Source organism: Musca autumnalis, unplaced genomic scaffold, assembly GCF_047663935.1.
Source record: "Musca autumnalis isolate F117 unplaced genomic scaffold, ASM4766393v1 scaffold_5, whole genome shotgun sequence".
NCBI classification, from domain to species: Eukaryota; Metazoa; Arthropoda; class Insecta; order Diptera; family Muscidae; genus Musca; species Musca autumnalis.
In genome coordinates this window covers 13634050-13654522 of record NW_027412088.1, presented here as the reverse complement: position 1 = coordinate 13654522, position 20473 = coordinate 13634050, and the positions used below count along the sequence as shown (strand labels likewise).

Below are 20473 nucleotides of genomic sequence, written 5' to 3'. Positions count from 1 at the left end.
TCTTTAAAAAAACAGGTTTGCAGGTTTCGAACTTTTTTACTACATTAAATCGAGTTCGAACCTTTGTTGGAACAAATTTCTAATGTATTTTTCCCCACGAATCATCTAAAAGTCCTCTCACGATTTGATATGATGACAGTCGCCTCATGACCATTACGTATGTTGAAGACTGACATATGCATTATCCTTTCCATGTTTGACATTAAAATCGACTTGAACCATGTTGGTGTCATTATAGGGGCAGCGGCTGTTGCCAAGGGCTCACAGGGTCAGGGCATGATTAAAGATGGTTAGGTTAGGTTGAAAAGAGGAGCAATATAAGAATCGCCACATGCCCGTATGTACATACACTTAAGCCAGGATAGGCCTGTTGTGCGCTCTAATTGCGGAAGCCTAAGGGGAATACATTTTTTATTGCTTAATTTATTAAAGGAAAATAAATTTATCAGTTAAGAAATTCTGTGCCATTGACATAATCTCTTAAGTTTTTGAACTCGCTTGCCCTAATTTCTAGAAATTGGTTTCTTAGCGTCGCGAAGGCTGGGCAATGACAGAGATAGTGTTCCAACGTTTCGTCGTCCTCTCCGCATGCTCTGCATTCGCTGCTTTCTGCACAACCTTTATGTCCTGGTACTCATATAATGTTAACCGAACCATGGTGGGAGTAGTCGTTGATTGATTTTTTACACTGCAGGACAGTTTTTGATTTCACCGTCTTGCTTGTTATTGCTTTAATTGCTGCTTTACTGTCCGTTAGGATGTATACAGTGAACCAGTTCAGACACTCTGTGATCGCTCTGATTTCGGCCTGTAGGATTGTATTATGATCCGGCAGTCGAAGGGAGATTCTAGTTTCCTGGTCTTTGAAATATAGATCCAGACTCGTTCTCCCCCCTAGAACGGCCCCATCTGTAAACCCACAGCTTCCAGTTGGCATCCGTTCCATCGATCTACATGTCCCTGTCCAGTATTAAAATTTCACACAAGGCGGATTCAATTGTTTCAGGTATACAGTCTGATACAATATGATCTATTGACTCACCCGTTGTAACCTGTAATAAGCTTTGGTGGTATGTTTGGCGGTCTCTTACGATCCACTCGCTCATCGACTTAAGTCTTATAGCTGCGATGGCTGCCTCATACCTTACCTGAATTTCTATTGGGTGAACAAATAAAATTGTCTCTAAAGGCCTAGTTATGATTAAAGATAGAACTGATTTTAAAGAATTCATACTTATGCCAGAATTCGAAATGAATCTGAACTTAAACTCACAGACAACCTCATGCCTTATGACAGTTATACGTCCTCGTTTGTTGTGACGGCCTTTCTGGCCCATCACACTTACATTATTACAATTAAACGAATTGAATTAGCCTCACTAATTCCTTATCCATGCTTCCCAAAACTTAAAAAGTTATAACTATCAGAGCATCATTCATAAGTAGGGTACTTCAGTAGTTTATCTCTCCACCCAATTGTCCCCATAGCTTGACATAAATACTTTCATTTTCATTTTTGGACTTAACGTGTCCATTTACCTTTTAGCCGCCACACCATATAATTTTTGTGTTGATCTGTGGTTGTTGTGGTTGGTGGAAACAATATGACCAAATAAATTCCATTCGGTTACATCTTCTGTCGGCCACATGTGAGTGCATTGAAATGAATGAAAAGCTGTCCACCACACGCATTTCCATTATAAATGTCATGCATTATCAACAACTTTCCTCAGTGGTCAATAGTTTGTTTTTTCTTTGAGATTTTCTTTTGATTGACTAGAGGTTGTTTTAGCCAAAACTGGCCGCTTGTTGAGATGCCAATTAACATAATAAGGCCCAAAACTGTTCATCAAATGGTGAAGATGTTATATTTTTAGAGCAATAAAAAAATGGAAGACATTTAACGTAACAAGTGCAACCAGTTAGAGTTGTGTGCTGGAAAATCATGCATGAGGAGAGTGCGTCGTCGTGTGGGGATTTCTCAATTGGGGTTTATTGCTTCAATTCATGCAAGTCAGCCAGTCATTCATTCAGTTCTTCATTCAGTCGATGACCTAATATTTACAAAGTGAGAGAGATAAGAAATTGTTGGACCATTTAAAGCATTTGATTTGGATTATGTATGTAATAGGATTTCCAAGGTCAAATTTAAGGGAAATTTTGTTCGAGAGGTTGCAATGAATATAATCTGCGAATTTGATGTATGTTTGGAAGAAATGTGAATATATACAAAGTCTAAAACTGATATGGTTTTAATTAAATGTGGATTCAAAGAGACAAATTTATTTCTGATCATCACAAAGTTTTTATATTCTGTGTAAACATATGGGTGATAATTGAGAAAATAATGCAAATAAACTAACTAATTCACTCAGAATTGCAAAAACTACTTAAGACAGATGAAGTCAATAAATTATCTGTCATATTATTGTTTAAGTACTAACAGTCGAAGTCCAATCTCTCAAACTTTGCCCTTTTAATAAAGAGGCAATGATTTCAACAAACTTGTATTTGTTGAAATCATTTTCTTAGAAATTCTAACATTGAACTTTTACATTGTTCCAGAATGAAAAAAATATAATTTCCACACTAATTGCACTAAATCATGTGTAAATATTATTATATAAAATGTAATACGTAGAAAGAAGCATTTATTGATCTAAACACTTAGAAGCTGATTTTTATTTCATAGTCAGTGTTCCGCAACATATTTAAATGAACTGCTCAGCTCAACTCATCATCATCCCCAACAGCATGGTTGACATCTTCCATGGTATTTGATATTTAAATTTAGTTGGACGGTTTTAGAATTTCCGCGCCTAGAGCAACGGCGGCAGCAGCAACAGATATTCATTCAATATTAATATTTATGGCTTCTTTTGTGCGGAATGATTATGAATTTTTGTAGTGAAACTAGATTCCCTCCCAACACACACGAAATTAGCATAACTTTGCAATTATTTTCAAATAATAAATTGTTGATATTTTAAAACAATGAAAGTTGGCGGTGGTTGTGGTGGTGGTATTATATTAGAATAGAATCACCGGTTAGTAGTTTAAAATAAATATATGTTGACATCATTGTTTTATTTTAGAATAGAATTTAATTTGTAGGAAATATTTATATTTTGAGAGAATAAATTAGGTGATTTTTTTAGAAACCGCCCAGCGAAGATTGAGACGAATAATCGTTTACAAAGCAATGTAAACACAATACCTTCTGTATTATCACTAGGCTTAAAAATAATGAGTGTTATTTTTACTCTCATTTTCAACATCAGTTTCATTTTTTCAAAAAAGTCTTATTTAATCTCCCTTCATTGCATCAATTCCAAAAAGAACACACGAGCTTTCAAGGTAGTCCAGTAGTTTTCTTCACCGCCTACCTGCTTCAGGTTATTATTTTTATTGTTAATTCGCCGGTTTATATGACTTGGAAAATAAATAAATGTACATAAATTTCATTTTCATTCATAAAGAATTATGTGCATTTTTTATTACTAAAGCGAGCAGCAACGAAATGTAGGTAGTCTCAAATACTCCGCTCTAAGTTTATGTCTCAAATATAACTAAAGACACAAACAAAGTAAACAACAAACAGCTGCAGCGTTTTTCAGGGGTCATTGAATTTCATGGATTGCATGTTGTGTAACATTTTTTGACGTTTTTCTTTTAGTTTTTGTTTTCATCAACTATATTTAATTGCATTTCAATTAAATGTATTTTAAATTGTTAACAACAAACAAAAATAGTTGTTCACACAAAAGAAACAAAAAACAAGTAAAAAGTCGTTAAGTTCGGCCGGGCCGAACTTTTTATACCCTCCACCATAAAATAGTCTTAATTAAAATGGAATAATTAGGGTCCTTTTACAATTTTAGGTGGAACAACTTTTCGACAATGGATAAACTCCTACTGTCTCCCACTATTGCTTAAATTACACTGTGAACACAAATGTTGGGGCAGAGATAATTCCTTTTGGAGATGAAAGCCCTTGGTGTGTGTATATTAAAAACCCCGAAGGACAGATGCGCCGTGAGTCGAACTTCCGCATTATGGCGTGATGAAGTTTTTGCAAGAGACCATCATAAATTAGCATTATATCTTTGTTTGTTGTTTTTGTAGAGCACTTACGCAACAGTGAACAAAGATATAACGCTAATTCCTGATGGCCCACAGGGTCTCTAACAAAAATTTCATCACACCATAACGCGGAAGTTCGACTCACGGCGGATCTGTCCTTCGGGGTTCATAATATACTCACCAAGGCCTTTCTTCCCCAAGAGTAATTTTCCGTGCTCCAGACTTTCACCTCCATTTTGTTGCACAGTGTTATCTAATCTAATCTAAAAAAAATGTGTTCAGCTATGTGAAAGGTACCACCTACGGGGCTATATCAAAGAGTCAGCCTATCTTTAAATTTTTTGGCGGAAAAGTTTTATAGCTGCAGGGAACTTCAAGAGTCATATTGAGGGTAGTTTCATCAAAACAATGTAGACCCTCAAAAATGGACCCATGTTGACGAATTTTAGTGAAGAAATTTCGTGACCACTGAAAATTCCCGAAAATCGGGAGGTACAGTTATATGAGGGGATATACCAAAACATGGACATATGTATATTGACGAATATTTTTGAATAGACAAAATTGTAGCTAAAATTCTCAAAATACCGATCATTACAGCTAGTTCGGTTAAAAATTGTAGGTAAAATTCTCAAAATACCGAAAATCGGGAGGTACCGTTATATGGGGGCTATACCAAAACATGGACCTATGTTGACGATGTTTCGTGGAGATGTTTTATGACCACTGAGAACCTAAAATGTCAAATTGCAGATAGTTCGGTTAAAAATTGTGGCTAAAATTCACAAAATACCGAAAATCGGGAGGTACCGTTATATGGGGACTATACCAAAACATGGACCTATGCCCATATCCTTTGGGATATAAGTTTGTTGATCACTAGAAACCCTAAGTGCCAAATTATAGCTAATTCGGTCTGCAAATGTGGCGAAGAACGTCAAAATACCTCAAATCCGGAGGTACCGTTATATGGGGGCTATACCAAAAAGTGGACCGATATAGCCCATCTTCGAACTTGACCTGCCTATGGAAAAAAAGACCCTCGGGTGCAACATTTCAGCACTCTATCTCAATTATTGCGGACGCTAGAGTGATTACAACAGACGGACAGACAGACGGACATGGCTAGATCGTCTTAGAATTTTATCCTGATCAAGAATATATATACTTTATAGGGTCGCAAATGATTAGTTCGATGTGTTACAAACAGAATGACAAACTTAATATACCCTCCATACTATGGTGGAGGGTATAAAAACACATTCAGCAAACCTTAAGATTTCAACATTATAAGCTATTTTGCAACTTTGTTATATTGATAATAGACTATATCATTTTTTATTTACTTTCATTCACATTTTGCCAAATAAATGAAGATTGAGGTGTTTATGAAGATTATAAGCCCAGGTGTAAATGTTATCTATATATATAAAAATGGTGTAAAAAATGTATAGTAATTCATAAAATGAGAACGGCTAGGCCGATTTCTGTAAATTTTTTTTGTCAGTTATTCGTATTTTCGAGGAGAAGGTCTTTACGGAAGAAAATTTTGGAAAATCTCTCTGGAAAAGTCGGAAAATTGAGTTTTTGTATGAAATTTTTATTCCTTAATAGCGAGACGAAGTTCGCCGGGTCCGCTAGTTTAATATAGATGTAAACATTTATACGAAAATATTTTAAAGGAATTTAGAATTTAGCATAAGACAGACACCTAATATGCAATTTTTTGCAAGGTTTAATTCTAATCGTTAAAGACTTCAATAGTTTTTAGATTTTTATATAGGTATTCTATAGTCTATTGATGACCTTCAGAAGCCTTCAATTGCCTATACAAGACTTCAAGAAGTATGAACTTGCTGACAAAAAAGTGTGGCGAAGGAGGTACCTGAATAATGGGATGGACATAGTCCATTTGGAAAGTGGATCCACTTAAGATCTTATTTTGGAGTAATTTCTGTTCGATAGTTATCGCGCTCATCAATCAATTCACTTGATCACCGTATTACTTTGAGCCTTTTGACCACTATGTCAGGAAGCATGGACTTGCCCACGAAAAACATAAGATCACTGTAAACTGGACCACAATTAAATTTTTTAGTGAAATTGTTCCAACGTTTGGGGGAGGTAACGAAAGAAGTGGACCGATGTGACCCAGCTTCGAACTTTAAGCAAGTTTGGGCAAAATATTACAAAGGCCAAATTTGTTATTGCAAATTTTTTCGCGCGCTCCCGACACTGCACGAGGGTTTTTACAGCTTTCGGGCCATTTTCTCAGTAAGTGTGGACTTGTCTTGAAAAAACTTAAACACTCGTAACCGATTCTGTTGTCAAATGGGACTAATACATTCAAAATATATTAAAATGACGCGTACTTTATATGGGGCGTTATATGGGGGCTATACCAAAACGTGGACCTATATAAACCAACTTTGGTAGGAATGTTTTTTGGCCTCTGGAGACACAAAATACCAAATTGCAACCAATTCGGTGATAAACAAATATCTTTAAAGTGATTTTCACAGACGGACAGACGGACAGACGGACGGACATGGCTATATCAATGTAGAATTGCACTCTGATCAAGAATATATATAATTTGTGGGGTCTACAATGATTATTTCGAGTAGTTACAAACAGAATGACAAACTTAATATACCCCCATCCCATGGTGGAGGGTATAAAAATATTACAAATTCCACAGTTTTGGATTATATCGGTTGATCCGTTCGAAAGCTATCGCGCGCTCCCGCCAGACATACAGACAGACGGACATTGCTGAATCGACTGAAAATTGTGTAAAACAGACAGAATGAGGGTATAAATAGGGTCAAGAGGATTTCCGTTGCTTAGACCTCATGAGGTCTTCTGTTGTCTGTCTGTCTACAGAAAAACGTCCTCTGCTACCTAAAGAAGACCTCAATGGTCTTCTGTGGGTTATATATGGTCCCAAGAGGTCTTCTTTCGACTAAAGAAGGCCCCAAGGCGTCTTCTCTCGAATATAGAAGACTTCAAGAGGTTCAGTAGGTCTTTTGTCGTCTATAGAAGATCTCAAGATTGTTTCTTTCGGCTATAGGAGACATCAAGAGGTCTTCTTTGGGCTATAGAATATCTCAAAATGACTTGTTTCAGCTAAAGAAGACCTCAAAAGGCTTTCTGTCAGCTATAAAAGACCTCAAGGGTCTTCTGTAGGCGATAGAAAATCGCAAGAGGTCTTCTGCTGCATATAAAAGACTTTAAGATATCAAGAGGGTTTCTTTAGGCTATAGAAGGCTTAGAGAGGTCGCCTCTCATCTATAGAAGACCTCAAGAGGTTTTCTGTTGCCTATAGAAGACTGTAAGAGGTCTGCTGACGACTATAGAAGACAACAATGGGTTTATTTCGACCTTTTGGCTGGTCTTCTTTCGGCTACAGAAGACTTCGAGTTTATTCTTTCGGTTATAGAAAACCTCAACATGTTTTCTGTCGTCTATAGAATAACTCAAGGGGTCTTCTGTTGCCCATTAAGGTCTTTTCTCTGGTATAGAAGACCTCAACAGAGTCTATAGAGGACATCAATAGGTCTTTTATTGGCTATAGAAGACCCCAAGAGGTCTTCCTTCATCTATAGAAGACTCAAGAGGTCTTCTGCCGACTCTCGAAGACCTTAAAAGGACTTCTTTTGCCCATCGAAAACCTGAAATGGTATTTTGTCGACTATAGAAGTCTTCTGCCATCTATAGATGAACTCAAGAGGTCTTCTGTCGTTTACAGAGACTTCATGAGGTCTTCTGTCAACTGTGGAGGACTTTAAAAGAGTTCTGTTGTCCATCGACCACTCAAAAAAAATCTTTTGTCGGCTATAGAAGATCTCAAGAGGTATTTTGTTGGCTATAGAAGACCTCAAGAAGCCTTTTATGGCTATAGAAGAGTTCAAGAGGTCTGCTGTCGTCTATTGAAGACCTCAAGAGATATGTTTGTCTATAGAAGACTTAAGAGGTCTCCTGTCGCTTATAGAGCACCATAAGAGACCTTCTTTTGCCCATCAACGAACTCTAGAGGTCTATTGTCGGCTATAGAAGTCTTCAGAATGTCTTCTGTCGCTTATAAAGAACCTTAAGATACCTTCTTTTGCCCATCGACGAACTTAAGAGGTCTTTTGTCGGCTATAGAAGTCTTCAGAATGTCTTCTGTCGTCTATGGACAAACTCAATAGGTCTTCTGTCGGTCTCTGGATGACCTCAAGAGGTGCTCTGTCGGTTTTTACAAGACGTCAAGTGGTCTTTTATTTTCTATAAAAAACCTCAAAAACCTCTTCTTACCTGTAGAGGTACTCAAGAGGTTTTTGTTTCCTATAAAAGAACTCAAGAGGTCTTCAGTCGGCTATAAAATCTTCAGAATATCTTCTGTCGCTTATAAAGAAACTTAAGACACTTTCTTTTATCCATCGACGAACTCAAGTGGTCTTTTGTCGGCTATAGAAGTCCTCAGATTGTCTTCTGTCGCCTATGGACAAACTCAAGAGGTCTTCTGTCGGTCTATGGATGACCTTAATATTCTGTCTGTTTTTACAAGACCTCAAGAGATCTTCTGTTGCCAATATAGGTCCTCAAGAGGTATTCTGTTGCCAATAGAGGGTCTCAAGTGGTCTTTTATCTCCTATAGGAAACCTCAAGACGTCTTCTTGCCTGTAGAGGTACTCAAGAAGTATTTTGTTGGCTATAGAAAAGTTCAAGAGGTCTGCCGTCGTCTTTTGAAGACCTAAAGAGGCCTTTTGTCGTCTATAGAAGACTTAAGAGGTCTGTGTCGCTTATAGAGGACCTTAAGAGACCTTCTTTTGACCATCGACGAACTCAAGAGGTCTTTTTTCGGCTATAGAATTCTTCAGAATGTCTTCTTTCTTTATAGAGGACCTTATGAGACCTTCTTTTGTCCATCGATGAACTCAAGAGGTGTTTTATCGGCTATAGAAGTCTTCAGAATGTCTTCTGTCGTCTACAGACAATCTCAAGAGGTCTTCTGTCGGTCTATGGACGACCTCAATATTCTGTCGGTTTTTACAAGTCCTCAAGAGGTCTTCTGTTGCCAATATAGTTCCTCAAAAGGTATTCTGTTGCCAATAGAGGGTCTTAAGTGGTCCTTTATCTTCTATAGAAAACCTCAAGATGTCTTCTTGCATTTAGAGGTACTCAAGAGGTGTTTTGTTTCCTAAAAAGAAATCAAGAGGTCTTTAGTTGTCTACTGAACACTCCAAGGAGTCTTCTTTTTGTTAAAGGACACCTCATAATGTCTTCCTTTTGCTTAACTGTCGCGAAAATCTCGGCCGCCGGTTCTTGTTGCCTTATTATTCTCGTCTCGGTTTGTTACTGTCTAGAAATTATTCTGGGTGCTCGGTACACTTTCAATAGCATTGTCGTCATACTAAAAGTGGGAAAATCACATATGTTGCCAGATGACCTTAGCTGCCTCTACAGGTGGATGCACCAAACCCATCAGTTTGATGTTTTACTCATTGGAAAATTTTCGGACTTCATTCTGACTTCTGTATATTTGTATTTTTACTTTATGTTTTTTTCTGCGGAATACTCGCCTGGTGTTGCTACTGATTGCGGGAGCCCCTGATGAGCCGTTATGACTTTTTTTGTCAATGTTGAATATAATAGGACTCTCATATAGGACCCACTGCCATGTTTTCGCACGATATCCTCAAAGCAGGGTCGCCCATCTGTATGTTGCGGGCGCCCGCTGAGTTTTTTGCATTTGCTATTCTCTCTCATTCACAGTGTACTTGTAAGACCACCCACTGGCTACTTCAGTGATCATATGTAGATTTAGCTCGTAGGAGTCTAAAAATACCTATAGAATACCTCAATAGGCCTTGTTGTTTTTTTCACCAATACATAAACACTTGCTTTAGTTTGATGGAATTCTCTTGGGCGACACTGCCTTAAAGTAGTGAAATGTACCAGGAAAGCCCATAATTTGTTGGCTCATCAAAATGTTTTCACCTGTTTATTTATTTTGTATTTTAATGTTCTAAAGTAACGCAATTCTGTGAATATTGTCAACATTTGGCCATGTAATCTGAATATAACAGGAGAGGTCATAAGCCTATTCAGATGAACTGTAGTATAAATACAGGATCTCCATCAATTCATTTGAAAGTTATATTTACTAGAAACACTTGTTTTGTGTGTTAATCTTGCTACTGTTTAAATTACATGTCCATCTCCATGCTAATTTGAATGCTGATTGCAATTAATTTTGGTCAATCTATGGAAATTTTACAATCTCTAAAACAAACAAAAAAAAAAACAATGTGCAATGAAATATTTCACGAAGTAGCCGCCTGTGTATGTGGACTTTCCTCAACAAAACCAGTTAAATACATTTTTAATAAAAAAATCAATAAAATAATTAGCAATAAAATCAAATTGACGTCATTGAAACAAACGCGTAATGCAATGCAAACCCAAACTCGAAACGTTGAAAACACCCCAACAAACGCCACAGACAACGTCATTAACGTTAATGTAAATTTAAATTAAGTGTTTGAAAATGAGTTAATGAAATATGAAAACCGGGCAAAGAAAGTAAAAGTGAAAAAACGAAGCACTCTCCTCCCCAACAAATTAAGACGCCCAAATTGAAAGCATAATTATAACCAAAAATTGCCAACAATTCCACAAGACAAACATCAAGATAAAAATTTGAAAAATTCGAAAAATAATTTCCCCAAAATATGTTTGCAAACAAGTGAAATGTGCATGTTGAAGTAAAACAAAAAAACTTCCTTAAACTGTGAACATGAAATGCTATATGGAGATTGTTTTTCTTTTTCTATTTCGTGGAAACATTAACAATTTTGTGTGAAAATTTTAGTTAAATATTTGTGAATTTGCTTTACATTGCAGTACCAAATAAAAACAAATACAAAAACATACCAAAAATATTAACTTTGCCATATTAAAACATAAACGAATTATAAATATAATAAAAATAAATAAATATGGAAATGGAAAAATAACCTCAAAAAATATTCGTTGTAATGACACCAACGAATGCTGCCACCTGCATTGCTGTTACCTTAACATCCACCGTGGAAGCTGAAACTATTGTTGCCATTTATATGCACCATTACCACCAACACCACCCATCTCAACGGCAGGTGTTGACAAGTCCATCATGGACTTTATGTTTGGCCTGATAACGGGCATATTTGGAATTGTGGTAGCATTAGCATTTTTTGTAGTCCATGTCTTGAAAGTAAATTTAGGTAAATTCAGTATTTAACTTGTACGAGTATGTGTTTTCATTTCTTTTGCATTTCGTTCTCTTTATGACTTCGCCAACTGTTAGCGTCGGACTGTCTGTTGTTGGACAATTGCAAAAAAAATGGAAAAAATATGCAAAATATGTGCTAACAAAATTAATGTTAAATCTACGAATGAATGCTAAGAGGGTGCACTGATAAGTTTGGGAAAAAGGAAAAGAAATACTAATATACATATATTCAGAAGAAGCGAGTAGCACTTCCATACCAATCTAAGAGAAAAATGTATGTAAGACCACCCACTGGCTACTTTGGTGATCATATGTAGATTTAGCCCGTAGGTATCTACAGAGCTTAAAAATAACTATAGAATACCTCAATGGGCCTTTAATCGGCTATATGAGACCTTATCGACGTAGAGCAGAATGCCCTACAAAATCGATAAATTAGTCATTTGGTATTGTAGCGACTAGAATCTTCTTTCCCTCTATTATCATACTTCCCCTCTACCTCAATATATAATAGTAAATAAATATAAGTATATAAATGTGCCATTAGTTAGTCCGTATCTTTGTAACTTACACACACACAACATACTCGTATCATTCATTATCAGATTATTTAATTTGCATGGTGTCATTAACGTCTCTTATTGCATTGCATATTTTGCTAAGTAAACCTAACCTAAAAAACGTTGCTAAATGTTTACACTTCGTTTAACTTGCTTACCATTTCACTATTTTACAGATTTACCTGCATCGCCACCAAAAACCAATGGCCATCTACCGCACAGCCACAACCACCACCATCATCCACACATCTATACAAATGGTTCGATATCACATGGTGAAGGTGTTGGAGGATCTCGTGAATCCACACCTGGTCCAGATTTCACGGATATCTCTGAAGCACGCCTCCGTAATATGATACAAAAAATCATATCGGAAACAATGGATATGCCACCACTAACAAAAACCTATGCTGTCTCTGAAATAGCTTTGGATCGTCCTAGTAAAATGCAGGATATGAATTTATCCAATGGTAATCTTCGTCGCCATCGTACCGAACATTATTTTGAACCAACAATATATCAGGATTTATTGGCAACAGCTGTGCTGAATAAGGTAAGTTTTTTGGGGGAAAATATTTCAATATCGATTCTCATGAAAAACTGAAGTTGGGAAAATAAGAATGTCTTGCCCTACCTTCTGGGATGTTCGTGGGATCATATAATAGGAGTGGTCGACTCAAATATCCGACATGTAGTATCTTTGTAGCTCTTCCTAGATCATGAAGATCTCTCCTGACGTGCCTGTGTCTGTCCACAAAGTTGTGGAAGTGATGCTCACGGCGATAACACCCAAGCAGGTACTGCATCGCTAACGCCGACAAAATCTTAGCCCGCTCATGAAGATAGTAAACTGGTCTTCAAAGATTCAGCGGTAACATAAGCATGCCACACTGGCGCCGCCGGCTTACGTTAGACCCAATATCTTGGTGGGACTCACGACACTATAGGTCAATAGTTTTTGGGCGAACCTAATTTCAGCCTTCGAAATGGTGATCAGGTTGGGAATAGATTTAGCGACGAATATTTTCTTATTCCCCAGATGGAGCGGATGGATGTTGCAGTTGCTCGGAAGCTCGGCGATGATGATAATTCCATCCAGAGGTGGAGTATATTAGCCACCACAACTAAATAGGGAGCAAACACTCGCTAAGCTTCAGTGTCAGTTGGCGGATCAAGACCTCAATAGACGTTTATCGGCTATAGAAAACATAAAAAAGGTATTTTATGGCACAAAGAAGACTTCAACAGATCTTCTATCGACTATAGAAGACTTCAAAAGTCTGAAGAGGTCTTCCTCAAGAGGTCTTCTATTGCCATTGAAAAAATCATAAGTCTTCTGTCGGATATGGAGAACCTCAAGAGAACAGAAATTGTCAATAGAAAACTTCAAGAGGTCTTCTGCCGGTTATGGAAGACCTCAAGAAAACTTATATCCGCTACATATATAAAATCTTTATGGGAATAAGAAGCCCTCAACAGGTCTTCTGTCGGCTATAGAAGACCTAAAGATAACAGAAGACCTCGGATACCTAGAAAACACATCAAGAGGTCTTCTATTAGCTATAAAATACATCATAAGGGATTCTATTGGGTATAAAAGTCCTCAAGACACCTTTTATCCGCCCAAGAAAACTCAACTAGGTCCTCTGTCGGCAATAAAAGACATCAACATGTCTTCTGTCGGCAATGGAAAACCTCAAGAGATCTCAAAGACCTCAGCAGGGCTTCTGTCGGCTATAAAATACTAAAAGAGGCCTTTAATCGACAAAAGAAGACTTAATGAAGTCTTCTGTTGGCTATAAAAGACCTTAATTCGTCTTCTGTCAGCTTTAGAAGACCTCAAGAGGCCTTTAAGCGGCTTTAGAAGGCCTTTAATCGGTTACAGAAAGCCTAAAGAGTCAATAGGACTTCTGTCGACCATAACAGACCTCAATAGGTCTATAATCGTCTATAGAATACCGGAATAGGTCTTTCGTCGGCCATAGGAGACCTCTTGACGTCTTCTGTGGGATATGGAAAACCTCAAGAGAACAAAAATTGCAATAGAAAACCTCAAGTGATCTTCTGTCGGTTATGGAAGACCTTGAGGTCTTGAGAGCTTCTGTCGGCTAAATAAAATATCCAAGCCTTTTATCAGCCATAGAAGGTTCCAGTATGCCCTCTTTCGGCTATAAAAGACATCACATGTCTTCTGTCGGCTTTAGAAAACCTGAAGAGTTCTTCTATAAGATATAGATGACTTCAACTGATCTGTCGGCTATAGAAAACCTCAAGAGATCTCAAAGACCTCAGCAGGGCTTCTGTCGGCTATAGAAGACCTCAGGAAACTTTTCATTGGCAATAGAAGATGTAACGAGGTCTTCTTTCGGCTATAGAACACCTCAATAGGCCTTTAATCGGCTATAGAACACCTCAATAGGTCTTCTGTCGACCATAGAAGACCTCTGTGGGTCTTCCATCGGCCATAGAAGACGTCAAGAGGTGTTTAATCGGCTATATAAGGCCTTTTATAGGCTACAGAAGATCGCAATGGGTCTTCCGTCGTCCATAGAAGACCTCAAGAGGTCTTCAGTTGCCCATGAAAAATCAATAAGTCTTTTGTCGGATACGGAAAACTCAAGATAACAAAAGCTGTCAATAGAAAATCTGAAGATGTCTTCTCTCAGCTATGGAAGACCTCAAAAGAACTTCTGTCGGCTATATAGAACATCTATTGGAAATAGAAGACCTCGACAGGTCTTCTGTCGCATTTAGAAGATATAAAGAGAAGACTTCTGTTACCTGGATATGATATCTAGGGGTATTTTATTGGCCTCAAAATTCTTTTGGCTATAACAGACAAGAGGTTTTCTATGAGATATAAAGGGTGATGCAACTAGAGGTTCCCAACTTTTTTAAAAAACAAACCCAGAAAATTCTAAGTGAATGGGAGGCCTTCTGTCGGCTTTGGAAGACATCAATAAGTCTCCCGTCTGCTATAGAACACCTCAGAAGGTCTTCTATTGGCTTTAGAAGATCTCAGTAGTCCCTCTGTCTATAGAAGACCTCAGAAAGTGTTTTATCGGCTATAGTAGACCTCAAGAAAACAGAAAGTCTCTGTTGCCTACTGAAGTCCTCAACATGGCAACTGCTGCCTATAGGAGACCTCTGCTGTTACCGATAAGAACAATAAGTATAGGTGGCGTCAACGTTTATGGTCGCTCATGCAACAACCTAAATGTCATTAGTCATTCGGGACAGAAGAAATTAAATTTCCCGTTTCGTAAGCCAACATTTTGTAAGATAATTTACACACAAATTTGTACTTCTAAGGTTTATGGTTGTCGCCTAAACTATGTATTTGGTGGATACCCATAAAACAAGTTCTATTTTTAGAAACTATCAAAACAGCTGACCTTAAATCTCTTTCGTTTTCTCCTTGTCTATTTACCCCTTTGTTTTGACCTGTCCTACATGAATTAAACAACTTGTTGATTTCAAACATGATTCTTGGCAGCCGGTAAGGCTTTAAGCTTAAAAAGTGTGGCTGTTTGACGCCATGGGGGCACATGACATGCTGCATGTTTGTGGGGGTGGTACACAAAACCTTTTGGCGTCGGTTTGTTTGTTGTCTTTGATGGGGTTTCCACGGTTTTCCATTGGAAACATGGCTAGTTATCACTTTCGGAAGGGTTGTGTAGAAAGAAAGAAAGCAACGAATTTCGTTAGGTTTTTCATTGAGCACTTCTAGGGTTTCTTACCGGACATGAAATAGTTTTTCTTTCCCCTAAAATCCAATAGAATGCAAAATGAAAAACGCATTTTGTCCAGTTGTCCAACAGCTACTAAAGCGTAAAGACGTCGTTGTTTTGAAAATAAATTCCGAATAGAAGATAGCAATAAAAAATACATAAAAGTGAAAAAAAGTTATTACACCAGCTAATTGGATCAGGCTCTTATTAGCTGGGTGGAAATACCCTTCTCCTTAAACGGGAGTCTTCTGTGGATTCCCCAAAAACAAAGAGCAAGGATTAAAGTTTTAACGAACAAGGATTACGTGGTGAAAAATTGTGTTTAAAATAAATCGCAGAGAATTGTTAAATCCACCAGTAATGGATCAAGAAGCTAATCAAAATGTAAATTTTAAATTTACCGGGTGGTTAAAATTTAGTTGAAAATTCCAAAACAAATTAATACTAAATGGAAAATCTTTAATTATATAATGAAAAGGAATTGATGTGTAAAAAATTATGAACATCTTCGACATTGTATGGTTTTCTTTCTGCAAAAATAACCTCCGAAACCAGTGGCCAGTGGAATAACCAAGGAATCCCTATCGATGACAGCTTAAACCAACCACAACAAAATGAAAAACAAATCAATACTTTTGGCGACGCTTAGACGCCTACGCACAATTTAAATCGTTCTTCTGGTTTTTTATTTTTCCTACCATCTTAACGAAACTTGGCCTCACTTGTCGGCACATTTCGTTAAGTTCCCTGACCTGGGCCAAAGAAAACTATCAAACAGCCACCGCCCCACAAACTTTTGCAATCGCCTTAACACATAACCGGTGTTAAGTGTTGTATAGTTTATGTGGTGGGTGGTTGTATTGGATGTCGTCTGGCCCCCTGTCTGCGGTGGCATTATTTCGAAAGTCAAGGTTGTCAATGATTATCTAATTGATTTGTTTTTGTTTTCTCTCTCTCCCTGTTCTATTTTTAGATTGTCGACAAACAATCGAACAATAATCGCAATATGACCGAAAGTTCACCAAATTTGACACGCGTAATGGCTGATGGCGCTGAAGATGTTGTCGGTATGGGCGAAGGTGCTGACAATATGGATCAAAATTATAATATGGAAAATCAATCGACCACTTCGGGTAGTTCGGTGGAGCCCCGCAGTGATTTGAGTTATACGGATACAGAACCTAATGTTACGGTAAGTGTTTTCATTTTTTTTTGTTAATATTTGAATCTGAACTTGAGTATGAAAAAAGGAAGAAAAACTGTTCCCCATCGCCTAACAATCGAACCCAGTGTACTGCGCTATCGATTAAAGTCTATGGAAATTATTGGGCCATATCAATGGAGCTTTAGGCGTGTTAAATTCAACTTCAAGCTAAGGAAAATCCTGAAGAAGATTCAAGAAAAGGGAATCGTTTATTGTCATCTGCTTATCGACAATAAAGTTGCCTTCGACAACATTATACATTAAAAGATGTTCCATGTCATGTCTGAGTTTGATATAACCGCTTAGTTTTGGAAGGTTGTAACGATTGCTTTGGAGGATGATTGAAGATGTCTTTGCATGGAAGATATGAAAATAAACCTCTTGACGATATGCGGAAAGGTAATGGGTCCAATAAAAGAAACAGATGGCCAATGGTATGGAAAAGTATGTTATTCAACATTAATATTACCAAGTAAGGTATCGGAACGATTAGAAATCTGTTGTCAGTTCGGCTTATGGCACAAATATTCCTTATCGGTCCACCTACGAAAGCAACAATGCGAACAAATTGAAAGTATTTCCTCAAAACCACTACAACACAAGGAATTTGCTCCCAACAGCCTTATGATTTGAAGAAGTCGGAGCTAAACGGTTAGTTTCGGATGGATTGGCGTTTTCTTACATTTGGGCTTAGCAGGTCCCACCCCTCGTAAGTCTTACGCGAGTCCATTAGGGATGTTCCCAACAGCCTTATAATTTGGCGTTTTCTTACATTTGGGCTTATCAGGTCCCACCTTTCGTAAGTCTTAGGCGTGTCCTTTGGGAATGTGGGAAGAGGCTTAGGAACGTGAGACTCACTTAACAACGTATCCTCAACCTTGGCGAAGCTTGTCTCTTTTACATAAATATACATATATGTTCCCACAATAACCCGAATGGACAAGGGAGACTTCTTTCATATCACTGAGTACACGCCGACAAATATTGCCTCAATGTGTTTCATTGCCAGAAGTGTTTCCTGGCTGAACCGGAGACCTTCAGAGTGCAAGGCGGACGTGCTTTCCACTGCACCACAGTGACTTGCCTCTTTTGGGTTCCTTTGTTTTTTATTTCCTCACCGAGCAAGAGCATTAACGTAAAATGTCATTTACAGTCTTCGGATTCCTATCGTGAACGCAGAAACTGAAAAGATATGCAAATGAAGAAGACAATGTGGATAAACCTGAAAATAACAGATGAATTGGAGGAAGAATCTATAGAAAGGAAAGAAGCAGAAGCAAAGACTATCACTGAAACGGACGAGATAATTAAATCTCATGATTTGAATGAAGAAATTTCAGAAAATGCAAAAACCCAAGGACTAAAACCGAAGAATCCACAGAAAACGATACGAAAAAGGCGACAAAGAATTCCTTTGGGGATGTGGGATGGAGCATTGGAACCACAGACTCACTTAACAACATATCTTCCTCAACTATAAGAAGCCTGTTTCTTTTGGGTCCCTGTATTTACTTTTTCTGAATTTCTCATCCGTTTTACTTGGAGTATACTGTTGGATATGTAAGGTTACACGCCTTCAATTTTTTCATAAAAACAATCTCTCGAGTTGGACTAAAAATTTATGCACAAGATGGAAGCAGAAGAGGCCAAGACTATAGCTGTAACTGATAAGACAATTAAATGCAGAAATTTCGGAAGTTGTGGGAAAACCGAGGATCTAAAACTGAGGAATCTCTGACTCGGAATCGGATAAGGTATTGGAAACTAGAGATGAATATGGAAGAGCCACGGCAAATGAGAAAACCGCGGCAACTATATACGAGGAACTGAATCAAAAAGAAAGAAAGTTCCGAAAAACTAGAAAACCCTGGAACTAAATTCGAAAAACCAAACATGTGGAACACTACCCCTGGCACGAAAACTGATAAGGTCTCGGAAACTAAAGATCAACAATCAACGACAAATGTGAAAACCGTGGCAAATAATACCGAGGGACAATGCCAAGAAAGAATCTACTGAAGACGAGGTAAAAGAAGTGAAATGAAATAAGATTCTGATAAGGCAGACGCCAAATTAACTGAGGCTAAAGGCTCCTCTTAAAGTACAAACAATTCGAATGAAGTTAATAAAACAAACTGAGGATCAAGCTCTACCACTGAATCCATTGAAAACAGAAAATGAAGTTGAGACTGTTATTTGCGAAAATAAAGAAGGCAGTGAAGTACCAGCTGCGACTACAGAACCCGATAAATTCTTAATAGAAGCTTCTGAAACTCCAAAAGTCGAAATCGATGTTCCTACCCCCATTGGAGACGCTAATTTTCCGATTGCAGAAATAGTTGAGAAAGCGATTGAGAAATCGACGGATAAAGATGTAGATGCAGATTCAAATCCAGTATTACAGATTGTGCTATCAAAAGCTGATGTCGGACAAAATATTGCAGAAAGCGAAACTGAAATAGTGGAGAAACCCGGGAGTAATAACATCAATTCTCCCTCATCAAAGCAGTGTTTGTATGTTTGTTTTTTTTTATTTGTATCGTTTGTTCGTTAGCATATCAAATTTGTGTTCGCCCTGTGGAGTTAGGTTTGGACGGTTGAGAACCAGACCCTGAACTGCTAGCAAAGCCGGATGGTCCAATCTAGCGCCGCCTGAGCAGGGATTGTAACAGAATGGGATTGCCAGGTTCCGCCGGTTTTGGCTGATTAGGAACTTTGTGCGTTTGGCGTTGTATTGAGGACATGTAGATTTTGATATTCGGCATGTTTCCGTTTTGTCCCATCTACTCTCGGCCAATGATAGATAGTATTTGAAGATACCCCCTTTTACTACTTCCATTGGTGTTGCGACTGACGCCTTTTCGTTCCCAACAAGTCCCTTATGGTCTGGGATCCAGGTGAGAGTTACTCTTGACAGACGCCCTTGTTTAGCAAGTTCTTCTTTACAATCTTTCACTAGCTTTGATGTGGCAAAGTTTGATTTTAGTGCAAGGAGCACCGCTTGACGGCGACAAAAATTCCTATTGAGTTTGGTACGTGGAGTTGTAACAGAATAATACAAGCTTCCTTTATGGCCAGTATCTCCGCCTGAAAGACACTGCAGTCGTCAGGTAGCTTTGTGGATGTAGATATGTTTGCTTCATCTGAGAAGACACCAGAGCCGACTCTTACAATTACACCCCTTTTAGTATCTAAAAAAATCAGCATCCCCCTTCGGAGCTTGACGGAATCTGAGATGATATTTTTCGAGTCTAATTTATTGGGGAACCCAATCTTTTGTAATTTCTTCTAAACTCTTGTTCTTAATCTAAACGTATGGATAGACATAAGCTTGATTTTTTTTTTCTTTCAGACTAATGAAGACAAATCTTCGGAATTGTTGTTGAATGCTGGCCGTGAATCTGTTATGAGTGACTATTTGGCAACTCATATGGTTCCATTACCAGATCTATCTGTAATTGCCACGGAATCTGAGATGGATGATGGTGAGTATTATGAGGAGATACATTTAAAAAAATGGCAGGGAAAGAATCTAAGCAAAATCAAAATCAGATCTTAAGAATTCTAGTCAAAAATAGTTTCCAATTTTTTCTTTTTAGTTCATTTTACCTACAAAATTTTATCTTCATATTCA

The 20473-nt window shown here is 37.8% G+C and overlaps 1 protein-coding gene across 15 annotated transcripts in view; it reads left to right on the top strand.

Moving 5' to 3' along the window:
* M7BP (Myosin-7a binding protein) overlaps positions 1–20473 on the top strand; it is a 246315-nt gene that overhangs the window by 181188 nt on the left and 44654 nt on the right. For 9 of the 15 annotated variants that reach the window (XR_012413346.1, XM_073991463.1, XM_073991462.1 and 6 more), the window contains 3 exons: positions 12081–12457; positions 16609–16827; positions 20192–20324. Coding sequence is in view for 14 of the 15 variants with exons in the window: in XM_073991463.1 (XP_073847564.1) it covers positions 12081–12457; positions 16609–16827; positions 20192–20324 (729 nt within the window). In the remaining variant the exon portion in view is untranslated. Of the gene's footprint in view, positions 1–10974; positions 11337–12080; positions 12458–15657; positions 16020–16608; positions 16828–20191; positions 20325–20473 lie in introns of those variants that run through there. The other 6 variants (XM_073991474.1, XM_073991473.1, XM_073991470.1 and 3 more) reach the window with 2 other exon arrangements.